The 17,967-nt window shown below is 36.5% G+C and overlaps 1 protein-coding gene across 1 annotated transcript in view; it reads right to left on the reverse strand.

Moving 5' to 3' along the window:
- The window catches only part of DNAH7 (dynein axonemal heavy chain 7), a 231,955-nt gene that overhangs the window by 211,969 nt on the left and 2,019 nt on the right, over positions 1 to 17,967 (reverse strand). Inside the window, exons 2-8 of the mRNA XM_040971902.1 lie at positions 16,099 to 16,161; positions 12,816 to 12,924; positions 11,649 to 11,796; positions 6,090 to 6,177; positions 4,972 to 5,152; positions 2,457 to 2,532; positions 769 to 894 (exon numbers count right to left, since the gene is read on the reverse strand). Of these exons, the coding sequence (XP_040827836.1) occupies positions 769 to 894; positions 2,457 to 2,532; positions 4,972 to 5,152; positions 6,090 to 6,177; positions 11,649 to 11,796; positions 12,816 to 12,924; positions 16,099 to 16,161 (791 nt within the window). The remainder of the gene's footprint in view (positions 1 to 768; positions 895 to 2,456; positions 2,533 to 4,971; positions 5,153 to 6,089; positions 6,178 to 11,648; positions 11,797 to 12,815; positions 12,925 to 16,098; positions 16,162 to 17,967) is intronic.

Raw genomic sequence — 17,967 nt, forward strand, 5'->3', positions numbered from 1 at the left:
ACATCCAAAAGCTTTGGGATCCTGCACCTGCATGGGATACCCAGAAGATGCTCCTGGTTCTTGTTTCATAATGGCTTAGCTCTAGCCATTGCAGCCATTGGGGGAGTGAACGAGCCAGTGGAAGACCTTTAATATCTTCTCTTTGTAAATCTGCCTTTCCAAAATCAATCAATCTATCTATCTATCTATCTACCTATCTGTCTTTGTTTTTTTAAAAAGCCATATGAAACACAAATCCACGTGAGCACTTCTGGCAGGGAAGGGAATTCAAGTTCTGCTCCTGCAGCGTCACCATGTCCAGCTTTGCCAAACACAACCTACACTGGGCTGCACAGCTCCCACAAGACAGCACTGAGGAGAGCAGGCCATGACACCTAAAAACCATACAGAAATTTCCCTCCATGCCATTCTCTTGGGCAAGATCAACCAGATGTACAAGCTTTTTTTTAAAAAAAAAAATTAAAGTGGTGAATGTGCAGTACAATTAAAACAAAACAAAACAAAAAGGGCACAACAATTCAGCCCCTTCACTATCACCACCTTGAGAGTATGGGTGGTAACCGGCTGGGGAAGAAGGGCATATCCGGCTTAGAGATAAACAGCAATGTTCACTTTTTGCTTTATGTTCATTTATATTGTTTATCTAAAACCTTATTTGAATGTCTACATTACGTTTGTAATTAGTGTTTTCATTTACAGTTAAAATTATAAAAGAAATAACAAAGATCTGTCTCTCTTAAAAACCACAACAGGACCATAAATACTCACTTATAAGTACTGTGCCACAGAGCTAGCACAGCCAACATTGTGGGGTTCATGGCATTCAAGTGATCCTTAATGTAACTCCTTGCGGCTAGAAAAGATTTCCTCCATGGTTTTGGCAGGACTTCCATTCTAAAAACAAAGAGAACATGATCAATTTTCTTCTTAAGAAGACAAAACACAGTATTTTTATGGTAAATGTACTTTTGGAATAATAATGATTTTATTTTAAACGAAAATATCGATAATATATTTTAATGTTGAAAATCATGATAATAGCATTCATTTATGATTTAAAATACAGAAATATTCTTCAGGGCTTGGTATAACTTCAATATAATAATGAAACAATGGCTTGTGAAATTCGAGTTGGATTTTTAACACACTAGCCAACTCGTTTTTGTCTCTAAATACCTAATCCTATTGACTCCACAAAAACTTTACCATGATCAAATGAAAACAGTAGTTACCTATCACAGACTTCTTCAAAGATTCTCTAGTCATTTCAGGACACAAAACACTGAAATTTTCTCTTTATTTAAGAAAAAAAGCACTTTATGAATATAATCCAGGCTGCCTATAGAAATACTTTTGAACTAAATCCACTGTTAATATAAAAATGCCATTTGCAATTCACAAATATTCCTTCACCTTCTTCTACGAAGACACACGCACTGCATAATGTGTATGATTTGCATAGCAACTCCTACTTACTGAAGACAGGCCATCCTGGATTAGCAGCAGCAGTGCATGCAGTGCCCACTCACACAATGAGAGCAGAAAACAGATTTTTTATAGGCTTCATGGTCTAAGTCATGACACTCAGTAGGTATTAATGCAATTTGGTGTAAGACGTTTTCAACTTAAGAGAAAAGTACACTAATCCCATTGTAAGCTGAAAATTATCTTCACGTCTAAACATTTCCATTTTATGTCTGATCTTTGAGTTCCTAGCTTTGTTTTATTGGCTTAATTCAGTTTTGCATATGTAACCTCACCATCACTTCCACAACTATGAAGAGTGATTTTTAAAAATTTTTCCCCGGGGGGGCGGGCGAGGGGAAGCTGCTCCCTACAGAAAGAGGAAGTGACAGGACTATTATGATTTTTTGTCTTACAGAAAACAATTTGAGGCCTTTCAAAATGGTGTAAGAGAAACAAAAAGCAACTGATTTGGTTACATAGTAATATAGATTCCATTCTTCAAATTATATAAGAAATTTATTCTTTGGCAGCATTTTTAGAAAAAAATATATGGCAAATAGATTTTTTTGTTATTCTGTTTTAACCTATGTAATAAATTGAACTATACTGTGTAAATTCTGCCATGTTCCTGACATATCTTGTGTGAGCTCTCATCAAGTTTGTACGCTCCCTCATGTCTGAAGCTGGAACCACAGTGCAGCATGCTGAGTTTTTTCCATCAGATTTCTTATGTTTTAACCATCTAAGTGTCCATTTGTCCATGTGTATGAGTATTCACTTATTCATCTGCTTGTAAATGTAACATGTTAAGGCTTAAATAAATGAAGATCATAGGAACAATACGTTGTATAAATTAAATACACAAAATTCTGCATCTACTTGTTTAGACAAAATTATAAGCATATATATGAGAAAACATAAACCAATATATAAGAATAACCAATAAATGGTAACATCAACAGTATTCTTTCAGAAACCTAATTACTTACTCAGCACGATGGGGTGGAAGTTCATATGCCTTTTTATCCTCTTCTTTTTCTCTAGGATCTTTCAAAACAAAATCAACTAGAAGAAAATTGAAAAGTTCTCATAAGTAACTTACAGTATATTTCCAAGCAACTTCTAAACTAATTCTATTAATATCAATCATTTAAATTTTGTTAAAGTGAAATGTTTGAATAATGAGCAACTTGTGCATTCAATGATAAATGAAAATAAGATTTTATGAGAGCATTTATCATGTCAGTGTCTTGGGAAAAGCTCCCTTACTTTAACAATATGGCCGTGTTGTTTCATTTGTAAATGATAATTGCTTTTACTTTTCTTTCATACTTTCTTTTATGGCTACTAACTAAATGTGCTTATTTTGAATGTAAGATCAACAAAACAGAAGCAGTAAGTTCTTTTCACTAAGGATAGGCACCTATTACCAGGTTATTTTCCATTAAATTATAAAAGAGTATAGGAAAATCCTGCTATAAAGCTGGTATAAGCCACCTTTGATTCTGTCATATTTTATTTTAAGCCTCTTGCTTATATTTCAAGCATGCTCTAAAACATAAATGTGCCAGCTGCCTTTGGCATAAAAGCCCTGAGACTCTCTTTTATTCTGTCCCTTTCCAACGTGCATCTATCCCTTAACATGAGAACTGATGGCAAGTCAGCTACAGCCTTCCATGCATACCTGCCATAACTCGCACCATTTAGTAAACCAAAATGTTACCCAGCACACAGTTCTTTATCGTTCAAGACTCAGTCTTGCCTTAGGAGCATGAGATGACCTCGTCCCCTTTACACTTCATCCTCAACATTCTTCATTGCATTTACCACCTTGCTTCTCCCTCAGTGCACGACCTGCACACTGAGGTCAGGGACGTGCTTCCTTGTTTTTATGTTACCAGGACACTAATAGAGATCTTAGATGCCATGAAGCATCGCCTCCTGGAAGGAGCACCAGCTCATTCAGAAACATAATTTTTCCAACTTTGAACATTCTATATCAAGTTTATCAAGACAATCAACTGGAGGGCATATATCCCAATGCCTTACTCTAGGGATTCTAATTCGCATGATGCAAGAAATCAGTTTTCTATAAATGATTCTTACATCTGTCAGTCTTGGGATTTTTTGTTGTATACGGCCAATCAGCAAACTTTTTATAAAAAGGGTGACTGTAACTACGTACAACCTTGTGGGCCTCTAGGAGTATGCCAAAGTTACCCAAAAATAACTCAAAAGCAGTCATAGACAATATGCAAATAAATGAATGTGGCTATGTTCCAATATAATTTATGAAAACAGAGGCCAAATGTGGTCTGTAAACTATACTTTGTTAATTTCCTGTAAGTAGAAATAATTAGTAATTGAACACATTTTAGTTTATGACATCATAAAAATAATGTTGATTATCAATGTTTAATCTTGTAAATAGCACATTTTTTCATATATTTACATCTTACCTCTCACACCTACAACCAAAAGATTCTTGAAATAAGGAACTATCTCAAAGAGCCAGACTATCTCCTAAGTGTGTAATGTCTTCTTTTTATATTTATTTTTATTTATCTGAAAGTCAGAATTACAGAAGGAAGGGAGAGACAGGTCTTCCATTTGCTGGTCTACTCTCCAAATGGCCACTAGGCCAGGGCTGGGGTCAGGCCAAAGCCAAAGCTAGGTACTTCTGCTGGGTCTCCCCCATGGGTGCAGGGTCCCAGCATTTGGGCATTCCACCTGTGCTTTCCCAGCACATTGACAGGGAGCTGGATTGGAAGTAGAGAATCTAATTCTTAAGTCAGTGCCTATATGAGATGCCAATGTTACAGGCTGCAGTTTAAGCTAATATACCACCACACTGCTCCTGTCCTTAATGTCTTCAGTAAATACACAAACAAGTATTTTGAGCAGTTTAAATAAATATTTTTTCATTTTCTTCAGTGTTGTCATTTATCAAGGTGATATAATCTTTTGCATAAATTAAGAAATTTGTTGAACATTAATAAAATTTGTATAAGATTTTGATAGTGTAACATTAGTGTAAGAAACAGCATAACTGGGGCTGGCACAATGGCCCAACTGGTTAATTCGCCGCCCACGAGCACCAGCATCCTATACGGGTGCCAGTTTCTGTTCCAGTTGTTCTACTTCTAGTCCAGCTCCCTGTTTATAACCTGGGAAACCAGTGGAGGATGGCCTTAAGCCTTGGGACCCTGTATTCACATGGGAGACACGAAAGCAGCTCTGGGCTGCTGGCTCTTGGCTTTGTTATCAGTTCAGCTCCAGCTGATGGGGTCATTTGGAAAGGGAATCAGTGGACAGCAGATCTTCCTTTCTGCAACAACTTCTCTCTGTAAAACCTGCCTCTTCAATAAAAATAAATAAATCTAAAATAAGAAACAGCATAATTGAGTATATAATTTCATATATAAGTATTAACTTTCTATATCAGAAAATTATCCTAATAAAATACACACTCAACTTACAAAGCAAACAGCAATATCCATTTACCTATAGATTTCTTTACACTAAGAAGATAATCTTCTCTCATTTCATCAGATAATACATTTATACTGTTAGTGAGGACTTTGAGGTGTTGTGGAACTAAATTTAGTACATTTTCTAGCCAAGAATCTTCCATTGGAGCCACATGGTCAGTATCTATTCCATGGTGAATATAGTAAAAATATCTCTACAAAGAACAAAAGAGGAAAATTTTAGATAGGTTTAGTAGAGGCATGTTTATGAAAAAATAAATCTACTGAGAAAATTAAAGTTTTAAAGGAAAAATATTAACAAATCATAAAATGTATTTTGTGTCACTCATATGAGCATTATTTAACCTCTTAAAGACATACATATTTCACTATAAAATATCATGCTGTTTTACCAAATAGATGATGTTTCTAACAGAGTAAATTCTGTATTTAACAAAGCATACTGAAATTTTAGAAAATGTGAAATTAATTTTTGTTCTTTTATTATTAATAATCAGAAGTAGCCTTTGAAAACTCAAATTAGTGCCCTTATGCATTAATCTCAATAGTATCATATCGCAGGACTTAGAAAATTTCTATTTCATACTATAATTTGATAATTTTTGTGGATATGCTCATAAAGCACCCATTTTAGGATTATTTCAATAATAATAAAAATTTAACTACAATATACTTTCACAAGTTTTACTGTCAATATTAGAAAAATATTTTAACATCAAATTACTTTCCAATTAGCTATGTGAAAGTCTTTATGACTTTCATTTAAAAATTGCAACACTTGAAGAATGACTATTTCTAAAGGATATGAATTTGCTTTGCAAAATGTACATTTATAATTGGGACTATTTCTTGTAAAAAATAATAAAGGCATATAAAAGCTACTGTGCCTGACAATGACTTTAACTTGGGGAACAGGTTAATTTGAAAGTCTTTAATGGTATTGTAAGATGGCAAAGGAAAGAAATTATTTTTTCTACTACCACACCAACACAGTTAGGTGGAACTCTATATTTACTCCTACTTACGCTGAGTTCCACAGGAGAGGAGCACAGAATAATCCCCAAACCATAAAAGTATCTACAGTTCTTTCCTCTATTTCTAATTAAACTAACAAAAGAAATAGCTTGTTACCAGGATGTCTTTCTCTATTGAAGATGTGCTTGCTTTTGGTAGGGCACTTTCATCAGGTTCAGCTGAGTCTAAACTAGCATCTTGTTGCCTAAAAAAATGATAAGCATGCTATTCAAAAGCATTATTTTAAAAAGTCAGATCATAAGAACTCAGTATATAACATCAAGACTGTTTTTTTTTTAACTAAGTTATAAGAAAAAAACTGGCTAATATTTGAGAGCAAGAACACCTTTTTTATCATATTTCTCTCCAAATGATTTCCCTTCACATTCATAAAGAGATAACCACATTTGAAGGCATTTGTAACCCAGACTACACACCTGTCTTGAGGGCCTAACACATTTACACTTTCTCTAAAGGAATATTCTTACATTATTCCTAAAAAATGTATATCTAGAGACATAAAGTGACCCAGTGTGTGGGGCCAGCACCATGGCATAGCATGCTAAGCCTATGCCTAGAGCACTGGCATTCCAAATGGACACTGGTTCAGGTCCAAATTGCTCCACTTTGGATCCAACTCCCTGCTAATGTACCTAGGAAAGCAGTAGAAGATGGCCCTGTCTTCAGGTCCCTGCATGCATGTGGGAAACCCAGAAAAAGCTCCTGGCTCCTTGCCTATTACTTCAGACTGGCCCAGCTCTGGCTGCTGCAACCATTTTAGAACTAAACCAACAGATGCAAGACTCTTCTATCTCTTCCTCTCCCTCTCCAACTCTGCCTTTCAAATAAATAAATAAATGAACCTTTGAAAAAGTAACCCAGTAACATGGAAGCTCTTATGCTCCTATTTATTCTTGGGGATATGTTCATATAATCCTATAGTGATTGTGACCATAATTCAACCCAAAATTTATATCAGGTATGAGCCTCAATTTGCAACCTGCTCTGGGACTCCACTGTGTTAAGTCATAGTTCACACTTTTAAGAAAAATTTTAAGTTATTCTGGAATAGCTTCACCCTCTTTTAACACTGGAAGGGTCATATTCTGGATCTCAACTTTATTTGGGATTAATCCAAGTCAACTCTTCTATAATTATTACTTTCCCACTGTCAGGTGACTGGGAGCTGGAGGGTGTATGGAATTTTTGTCTGAGAGACCATAACCAAGATAAGCACCTAGAATGGATCTTCAATTATAGAATTGTATTAATCCAGGAATCCTGTATTTTGTGAACATTAGCCTTATTTTTTCCCCATTTGTATGAAAAAGAAAAAAGTCAAGATTTTGTGTGATGTCTGTTTAATTCAACACACAGTAGGTGTGTTCAGTGTATGTTTATGAAGTGGAGTGATGTGACAATGAAAGGGGCAGTGCAAGATCTTCAAGATATCCAGTAATTGGGGGGAGAAGAGCTGATTATTTTTAAGTATATGATCTCAAGTTGTTGATAATATACAAGAGAAGATCAGATTCCACAAGAAAATATACATTCAGGTTGTGCCACTACAGAGTCTGTTTTTGTTTTGACAAGAATCAATGCTTGTCTTGCTCACCTTGCTGAATCCTGAGAATCAAACTTTGTCCCCCCAACCCCCGTGTGAACAATGGCTACCTAGAAGGATGCGCAAGGCCAGGCAGGTAAAAAGGAAACTGGGAGTGGCAGGAGTGGCTACAGATGCTCTTGCAGTCCAGGGGAAGATTCCTTCAGCTCAGCCTGCTAAAATTCTGTCATTCTAGGACCATGGGCAAAGATTCTAATCACAGGCAAAAATAACAAGAGCTTCTTCTTCACCTACCCTGGTCCTTCTTAACTCCATATCTGTTACCACTAATCCGCACGTCTATCATTTAAAAAGTCAGAATGACATGACATTTTCCACTTTGCAAATAAATAAACTGAATGCCAGAGAAATTAACACTAAATTCCCTTTGCTTAGGCAGCCAATTAGGCACAAAAAAGAAGACTTGCTCATCAACATTGGCTTCCAAACAACCAGGCCCTTTCTAATAAGACAATATTTCATTCAGAAAGAAAACAACATAGGAGATACTTTGCCTGGTCACAGAAAAAATATGATGTACTTTATTTCTCAAAATAGAGAATAATTATATTGATTTTTTTCCCTTTCTCTAAAATTAATAGAGGATTTGGGTTCATGAATATCCTTTCCAAGCTGCTCTTGTGAAAATGGTAGCAAAACCATTTTAACTCATAGTTGTAAAGAAACTAGAAGTCATCAGCCAAGGACATATTTCAAGCAAATTTTTAGAACATGAAAAGAAGACAAAAAATAGATGACACATGCAGCAAAGGCAATCTGCCTGGAGGCCTATAGAGAGGCTGTGGTCTCAGAATTAGCAGTTAGGGAATGGCAATGAAGGCTGAGCTTATCCGAACAGCTCTTTGACAGAAAATTAGCCTGTGAAAAGAACACCTTCCTACAAGGTAAAAAGGCAGCAAGCTTAATTTTTCAGAAGAAACAGAAAATCTGAATAAGAGACTAATTGAATTAGTAATTAATAACTTTTTCACAAAGAAGATCCAGGTGGCTTCACTAATGAATTCTATCAAAGAAGGAAGAAATAATACCAATTCTACACAAACTGTTTCAGAAAATAGAAGAGGACTGGCATGTGGCATGGTGGGTTAAGACTTCTGTTTGCGACACCATCAAACCAAATCAGAATGCTCTCTCCAGCCTTGGCTATTCTTCTGATTCAGCTTCCTGCAAAGGCTTCCAGAAAAGGTAGCAGAAAACGGTCAAAGTAATTAAATCCCTGCTACAAACTTGGGAGACCAGGAAGCCTGGCCCAGATATGGCTGTTGCACCACATGGACTCACACTCTCTCTCTCTCTCTCTCTCTCTCTCTCTCTCTCTCTCTCTCTCTCTCTCTGCATTTCAAACAACACCATAAAAAAAAGAAGTACATGTGTTTCTACAAGAGATTTTTTTTTTCAAATCTATAACTGACATCCTACAAAAATGTGAAAAACAAAATCATCTTGGTGAGCCCAACACAATGGTTCAATTGGCTAATCATCCCCCATCAGGCACCAGGATTCTATATAGATGCTGGTTCATTCCCTGGCTGTTCCACTTTGCATCCAGCTCCCTGCCATACACATGGGAGACCTGGATTGACTGATCCACTGACAGCTGACTTCACTTTGGCCCAGCCAAGAGTGTTAAATGAGTATTTGGAGAGTGAATCAATGTACTGAAGATGTTTGGCTTCAATCTCTCGCCTCCTCTCTCTCTAACTCTGCATTTCAAATAATAAATATATTCTGTAAAAAGACAGATTTCATAACTTTTAAATCAATAGAAATAAAGACTACAGAAAAATCAATAGGACAGAAGGTAGCAAAATAGAAAAATAAGCTAAGGTAACATGACAAATAGAAAACATAAAAAATATTGATAGAAGTCCATATACATAATAATATCAATAAATATACATGGGATTAAGCAAGTTATTAAAGTACAGGAGCTTGGGGCAATCATTTCTCCAGTGAGCATGGCTTGAAATGCCAGCATCCCGTATCAGAGTACCAGAATTCTATCCTAACTTGCTCCCAATTCCATTTTCCACTTAATGTATATCCTGGGAGGCAGCAGATAATGACTGAAAGAACTTGGTCCCTGTCAGTCACAGGGATGCATGAATTAAGTTCTGGTTCAGTCTTAGCTCTAATAGGTATTTGGGGAATGCATAAGCATCTTTGTCTCTCTCTCCCTCTTTGCACATGTATATGCATATATGTGCCTGTATTTTAAGTATAAAACAAACTCTTCAGATGGAATTTCAATAAATTCCTCTATATTCTTTGCATAAAAGGCACAACTAAAAAATGGCAGAAAATGGTTAACAACAGGCTTCTGTTTATTACTACACAAAGGCAAAGAAAATCTGGGGGGAAAAAACCTGAATCATAAAATCTTGTAGGCACTTTTAAATGTATGCTGAGCATACCAGAAACAAAGGGATTATTCAAGAGGGGAAAAAAGTTAAATGGCAGGGCCATGAAGAACATCCTGAGACTACAGCTGTCCTGCTGTGGGGTAAGATGCTTGAATTTCATGCCCAGGTGTGGAAAAAATGAGTCCATAGGGCTAAGTGAAATGGGGGCCTCAAATCAAGACCACATCTAGAGCGGAAATGCAAGATCAGCTCTGTACTCAATTAAAAACTAGAAGACAAGAGTTTGGATGCTTTCCCATAAAGAAATAAAAATTGGGGGGTCAGCAATGGCATCCACGATGCTAGCGTCCCATATGAGCACAGGTTCTAGTTCTGACTGCTCCACTTTTGATCCAGCTCCCTTCTCAAGGCTGGCTTAAACACTGAGGCTTATCACCCACGTTGGGGGCCCGGATCATCCTCCTGGTTTTGTACTGGCTCATATAGGAAAGATCTGTCTCTTCCTCTCTCTATAACTGACTTTCAAATTAATTCAATAATCTTTAATACATACATACATACATACATACATATTAGATATATTTTCCCTAACTGGACATTACACAATGTATACATGTTTCAAAGCAACACATGGTGCCATAACTATGTGAAATTGCTGTCAGAAAAATCTTTTTTTAACTAAAACATAATTAACAGATCTTAGAAAAGGGAGGACTAGAAATAACAAGCACAGGAAGCTGTGTCAACAAAGTACAGCTGGAAAAAAAAAAAGTACATCTGTCTTGACCAGGGTTCAAGAAATAAAAAAGGTTTCTTTTAAGAATATGTAGCCAGAGGCATAACAGTGCAATGATTTGGGTGTTGATTTTTACACTGCTGTGTGATCTGAGAGTGTTTAAGGCAAGGCCTTAAGAAATGACAGGCAGACTAATAACAATACAGTCACACCAGCAAAAAGCAAGCTCCAGGCCACTACAGAACTCCATTGATCTGCCTGGGACTCCCGCGGAACCCTGCCTTGCCCTTTCTAAGCACTCCATATCAACTGTGCTCCCTTGGAGGCAGCCATTCAGCCAACAGAGTGCCACCTGGGGGAATTAGAACAGGATTCTGTTTCTGAGTTGCTTAACTGTTTTGGGCTTTAAAACACAAAATACATTTGCTTCATGAATGGTACTGCTTACCCTCAGAATCATGATACAAAGGCAAAGAAGAACTAAAGACTTTTATTTGCATTGTTTTCCACAAAAAGTTCTAAAACTAAGAACAAGTAAGCTCAAGCCTTGCTCCTGTTGCAGATCATTCCACCCCAACTCCTTTCCTGGACTAGGAGAGCCAAAATGCCAGCGAAGTCACTCCATCACCTGAACAGGCAATTTGAGGCAAAAAAACTTCCTCAATCTTTCCCTAGAAAGAATGGCTTTGAACAGAACTCCCAGCTAACACGGCTAACACAGTCAACATCATGTACGAATATTAACAATACCTCTGCAGTTCATGATCATTTAAATGTGGGACATGCTTAATAGGGTTACACCCTATCTCTTTCGTTTCCAATTATACTGTGACCTCATTCCAACAGTCTTTGAGACATCCTTAGAGATGCACAGAATTTTTACATTTTTAGCTGAAAGGTTCCCATGGGTCTCTAACGAGAATAACACACACCAGTTAATGTATGGAACTTACATAATGACATTGACAAGAGTACTTCGAAAGTCTTCTCGTTGTTTATTTGGAGATCTTATCTTGGACTTGGAAGTGGATGGTCCGACACAACCATCATCAATTTGATTGAGCAATTTACCTTTTTTTCCAAAGTTCTCCATGTATTCAGCTTGATTTTTTTTTTTGAAAGAAGGATAAATTAGCAATGTACAAAGTATAACAGAAAATTTAGGTACTTACAATAAAACTTTAAATCAACTTTCAATAAAAACTACAGGCTATAAGTTGTTAAGTAACTCTAAATGTCATTTACTAATTTTTACCACCAGGACTAAAGTCCTCATGTTTTATGTCATCATGTTTTAAATCTCTATTTCAAGAACATACAATTGACATACATTTCACTAATAAGCCAAAGCACATTCATCAATTATTTTTGCATATACACTTTCTAATGTGAAAGAGATCAAAATTATGATAAAATAGAATGCAAAAGTATCCTAGAAAATCTAAAGGACTACAATGGGAAAAAATGTTAATGCAATCAGCATAACAAGCACTATATTTAGTGAGTAGAAATAAAAAAATAAAAAAATAAAAAAATTTAAATGTCTAATTTAAGAATAACGTTTACATTTCACTGAAATCTGTGTTAGAAAAAATTAAGTCCTTGATTAAGAGGCAAATTTTAACTGCTATAAGTTAAAGTTTTATGTTAAATATCCCAACCCTAAAATTTCAATTCTTACAGCATTTCCAACAGTCTGAAGTAACTAAAAACCATAAACAATTATTTTTATTTTAAAATTTATTTTTAGTGCATCTAAAATAAATATACTTCGAAAGGGGATTTCCCCTCCTCTTTCCCTATTTCCCTGCCCCCTACCCCCTTCCTGTTCCCCTATTTTATTACAATAATATAGTCCTTCAAAAACAATCATAAGTCCATCATTTCACTATTCAAATGTATCCTGATATTATAGGTATAGAGAATATCATTCTAGTGTCAAGATATATTCTGAGTGAAAATATTTAAAGAAATTTTTGTACTTAAAGTAAATATCATTTAGATTATGCGATTTCATTAATCTGTTTCCTATACCTTACACTTTGTTTTTTTATGTAGAAAATTTCTATAATTTCAAACTTCCCTTAATATTGCCTGATATTAGATATTAAAGCTCTTACCATAAGATTGCTCATTTTTAACACTGTATTGTTCTGGAACCTCCTCTTCCTGCTTTACATTCAAATGGAATGATGGGGCTGTCTGCTGCCACTGGGGCTTTGTACTCACCTAAAGTTTCAAAAAGGATTTTAAAAATCAAGAAAAAAACCCTTTCCATGAAATCTATACTTACAAATACAGATACTTTCTCAAATAAACCAAGACATCTGAAAAGAAGGCACAAACATTCAATGGTATCTGAGCTGTGAACGGACATATAGTGCACTACCTGGGGTGTGTTACCTATAACTTGGATATTCATTTCAGAGACTATCCTCATCCTTAGACTCCGGTTAAAAGTCTCTAAGCTTTCTATTCAGTTAAGAGAAGCACTCACCTCTGGTTTCCAGGGATCATGATTTCCTCAGCAGGTCTTGCCTGCCTCTCACAATTGTAAACTGCCCAGGGATTGATTCCATCACTCAGACAGTGTTCACAACTTGAACGGGAATCATAAAGAAGGAAGAGGCTACCAACGATGGATAACTGCTACTCAAGTTAAATGCTGAAGAAAACCTTATGATGGGAATGGAAGCAGCCCGGAAAATACTCACATCTTACAAAAAGGCAGCGGCCAGTTAACTATATCCAATAACTGCAATGTCAGAGCCTAGACCTACTATTGCTATAGCCTATTCTTCTTCAATAATCAAAACCAAGTGGATTTAAAAGAAACACCCATGCATTTTTTCAAATGCTGATGATTCAGTCTGTTTCCTCTTTTCATGCCTGACCAACCTGATAATCCATACATGTATAAGAGTCTTTTTATTGGTTTTGCACTCTCCAATTCCTTATTATTGCTTCCCAAATAAACAACACACATGTAAGCCCTTGCTTCAGTATTAACTTCATGGGGAAACAGGCTAGGATAATTTGTAAGGCAATGCTCTTCCACCCTTACAACTTGCCTTTCCATTTTTCCATTTTCATCTTGTGCCATTAAGGATTTAGATCTTGTGACAGGCTGAGTTGGATATCAAAACAGGTACTGGGTTAGAGCTCCAACTCAGAGGCTGGGACCAGTTCTGGATCAAACTGATTTCAACTAAAGAAGTCAACTCTAGATGTAGCAAGGCCTGTGATGAAAAGCATCCCAGCTCTTACAACTACTGCTTGAGATTTTTTATCCAACTGTGCACTTGAATATTCAAACAAAAATAGTTTTTAAAAAGTCAATGGAGTATTTTCTAAAATATCACTTGCAAATACAATTTCCCTTAAAATTCACAAAATTCAAAAATGCTAAAGAAAACTGCATGACATGGCCGCATATGAACAAATAAGGTTTAAATTAGGCAACAAAAGCATTCCAGACAATTACATGCTTCATTGACAGGAAAAGATTATTACTAATCTCAGGCACAAGCATTCAATAAGTAAATTTAAATTAAGTTTATGTTCCTAAATCTGCATACTAACAAGACAACAAACTAAAGACAACATTTTTTTTCAGTTTCACAAAATGTTTTCAGTGTTTAAAGAGAAAATAGAATATACCCATTCATGAGGTTTCCTCTTATTTTTAAAGTCAATTCACTTGTTTTTACTTTTCCTTTGAAAGAGCACAAAATAGGGTTTTGATCAAAAGAAAAATTTTCCATTCACTGGTCTATTTCCCGCACCCCACCCCCTGCAACTACTGGGGCAGTTGGAAGCCAGAAGCTGGGCACTTCATCCTGCTTTCTCAAACTGGTCCAGAGACCCAACTACCGAGTTTTCTTCTACTGACTCATCTGGCATTATCAAAAGAAATGTATTGTCCATCAAAATATTTACTTTCAGATGCTCAAGGTAATTTATCTAAGAACATTAATTCAAGTTTTCTAGGTGAAAATGTTCATTTCAAATTATCAGGAATCCTCTCTGTACAAAGCAATACAATTTCAATTTTATACTTTATTCTGAGCTTTTAAAATATATCCCAATGGTTGGCACTGTGGGATAGTGGGTTAAGTCACTGCATACAGCACCAGTGTCCCATATGGGAGCTGATTTGCATCTCAGCTGCTCCACTTCTGATCCAGCTCCCTGCTAATGGTGTGGGGAAAGTGGGAGGGATGAGCTAAGTGTTTGGGCCCCTACTCCCACATGGGAGGCACAGAACAACTTCCTACTCCTCGGTACCACCTGGCCCCAACCAGGCTGTTGCAGCCTCTTGAGGACTGATTTAATGAAAAGAAGACTTCTGTCTTTCCCTCTCTCACTGTAACTCTGCATTTCAGATAAATAAAATTATATATATATATAAAATATACATACTATAAATATTTTTCCAAAATAAATAAAGATTTAGATGAACCTTAAAAACATTGCTCAGTGAAATAAGCCAGACACAATAAGGAAAAACACTGCATGTTTTCACTTAAATAAGATGCCTAGATTAGGCAAATACACAAAGGCAAAATGTAGACTTCAGGTACGTGTGTGTGTGTGTGTGTGTGTGTGTGTGTGTGTGTGTGAGTGATGTTGGGAGAGGATGAATGGGGAGAAATCATTTGATGAACAGTGCCTGTTTATGATGACTACACTACAGTATGAATGCACCAAGTGCAGCAGAACTATATACTTAAATGGTTAAAAAGATACCCTTTATACGCATGTTATCTCAATGTTTTCAAAAATGAGGCAATGCCATGCCACTGAAATGCAACTTTTGAGTGGCCTGTGAGTGTAACTCAGTGACAGTAAACTCATCATAATTACTAGGCAATAAATCTTAATACAGGAAATGAAAAGTTGTCCAGCACTCTCAACTGTCAGTGTTGACTCATGGCCACAGAACAATGAAAACATACAGTCAGGACAATAAGAATGGGTGGCAAGATGATGAGATCTCTTCCAGCATAGCACTGCGATGCTGGAAAACTCTCCTGGTTTTCAAACTCAGAACTGGAGGCTCAGAACAGGACATGGTTCTTCAAAGGTCACAGAGCAATGTGGCAGAACTCAAACTCTGAATCCCCATGTCCCACACTGAAATGCCTTCTGCTGGTCCATCTCGGTAATCCTTTTACTTGAAGTACTCATGTTCCATAAATATCAGACAATTTTAGCTTAGTTTTTCCTAATGAGATAACAATGTTGCATAATACACACACTTCATAAAATGTCTCCACTAGTTAAAGAATGAAGCAGCACAATATTAAAAATCAGAAACCCAGTTATTTTCAGGTTTGAAAATTCATGATAAACATTCTTCAAAAGGCCCAACACTTCAATAAGAATGTGTAGGTAAATTACCATAGAAAGCTGAGGTAAAACTTTGGCTGGTGCTTTGGACTTTTCTTTGCCAGCTGATTTACCCTGTATGAAAAGGAAAAGAACTTTTTTATTCCATTAATGCTAGGATTGTTTGTTTCCACTTAAATCAGATTTTATAGTTTCTACTATGAAGTACATACAAGCATATTCACTCTTTACTGTTTTTACATTCTCACATGCACCTTAAATTTCTCTAGGATGAAGACATAAAGCAGTTCTTATCAGAAAGCTTTCAAATGTGTGCAAAGCCTTTTCTTCATGACAATCTCTTCTGAGAATTTGAGCCTCATTAGAGACTGGGGCTTAGTGAGCTCTGCTCTCGCTACTACTAAAATATCAGTTTTTGTTCATATTGATAGATCATAATGGTCCAATTGCACTGCATTCAGATTAATGCCACCTCAGTTCCACAAATAGCAGCCAGAGTTTTCAGTAACACCTTCAACAGAAAAATGCTGTTACCTTCTTAACAGTAGAGCAGAGTTCTACCAGAAGAATTTCATTTAAGCTAGAGGAAGGGCTGTGGACAAGTGTTCCCAATGACATAGCTATAAGATGACCACAGACTGCCTGTCCACACCAGACTTTACCTGAGCAAGGAGTACTCTTGGCTGGTGACTTCGCTGAGATTTGGAGGTGTGTGCCAATACTAACTACCCTGACTAACAAAGCCAGCAACATGCCCTTTTATCTTCCCATTTAAAAACTGTCTATTTCTTCAAGGCTGAGGTTAAACAAAAGTTTAAATTTTATTTTTTATTGTCAATTGCAGGTTATCCTGCTTGAAGAAATGTTTTAGCATATAAATACTTTCTGAAAGTATTCAACAAAAAGAAGGGATGGATGAAGGGAGGGAGAGGAGGGAAGCATGAGAGGAAAGGGGGAAAGAAGAATTACTATTTTAGGGATGGAAAGCAGAGGTGAGGAGAAAAGGAGAGGAAGAGAGGAGGGAAGATTGTACTGAACTTCAGGAAGTACTTCCCAGAGCACAAGCAGCAGGTTAGTGAGCGTTTCCTACATAACCCAGACAGCTGTGTTTTCTACAATTCTCAGTGGACTACCTATGTCAAAGAAAACATATTCTCAAAGTTGAAAGTCTAACAAATTTTTAACAAAGCTTGATAAAACCACAATTCTATATGATACAGAAGAAAGACCCTTGAATGTACCATATATAAGTGTCCCAAAATTGTCATACAAGGATACAGAGGCAATTCAAGCAACATATATAATAATGGTACCTCTACAAATGTCCAATATATTTGTTCAGCTGCCGCCTTTTTCTCAACCCAACTATAACTTGACTTCTTAGGATGCCCACTCCATTTGTAGAACGATTTCCCCCACCTTTCTATCAATGCTCTTGGTAGAGATGAGTGGGACCTTAAAGTTTTCTTTTTATACAGTAGTGAGAACATATATTTTGTAGATTTTTTAAGGATTCATTTATTTGTTTGAAAGGCAGTTACAGAGAGAGACACACACAAAAAGACTGAGAGAGAATCTTCCATCTGCTGGTTCACTCCAGGAGCTTCTTTTGCATCTCCCAGGTGAATGCAGGAGCCCAAGCACTTGCGCTATCCTCTACTAACTTCCCAGGCACATTAGCAGCAAGCTTGATTAAAAGTGGAGCAGCCAGGACTTGAATCAGCATCAGTATGGGATGCTAGTGCCACAAGCAGTGGTTTTATGCACTACACCACAGTGCTTGTGCTGTGGATTATTTTATAAATAGTGGTTCTCTTACTAACCAAGAAGACCAGCCATAGGTAAACCAAAATATCATGTAATTAACTTGAAGAAAATGCTTCCAGCTGGGAATCCCCATTGCCACAGCACTTGACTCGT

The sequence above is a fragment of the Ochotona curzoniae genome, unplaced genomic scaffold, assembly GCF_017591425.1.
Source record: "Ochotona curzoniae isolate NIBS_2020 unplaced genomic scaffold, NIBS_Ocur_1.0 contig_2210, whole genome shotgun sequence".
NCBI lineage: Eukaryota > Metazoa > Chordata > Mammalia > Lagomorpha > Ochotonidae > Ochotona > Ochotona curzoniae.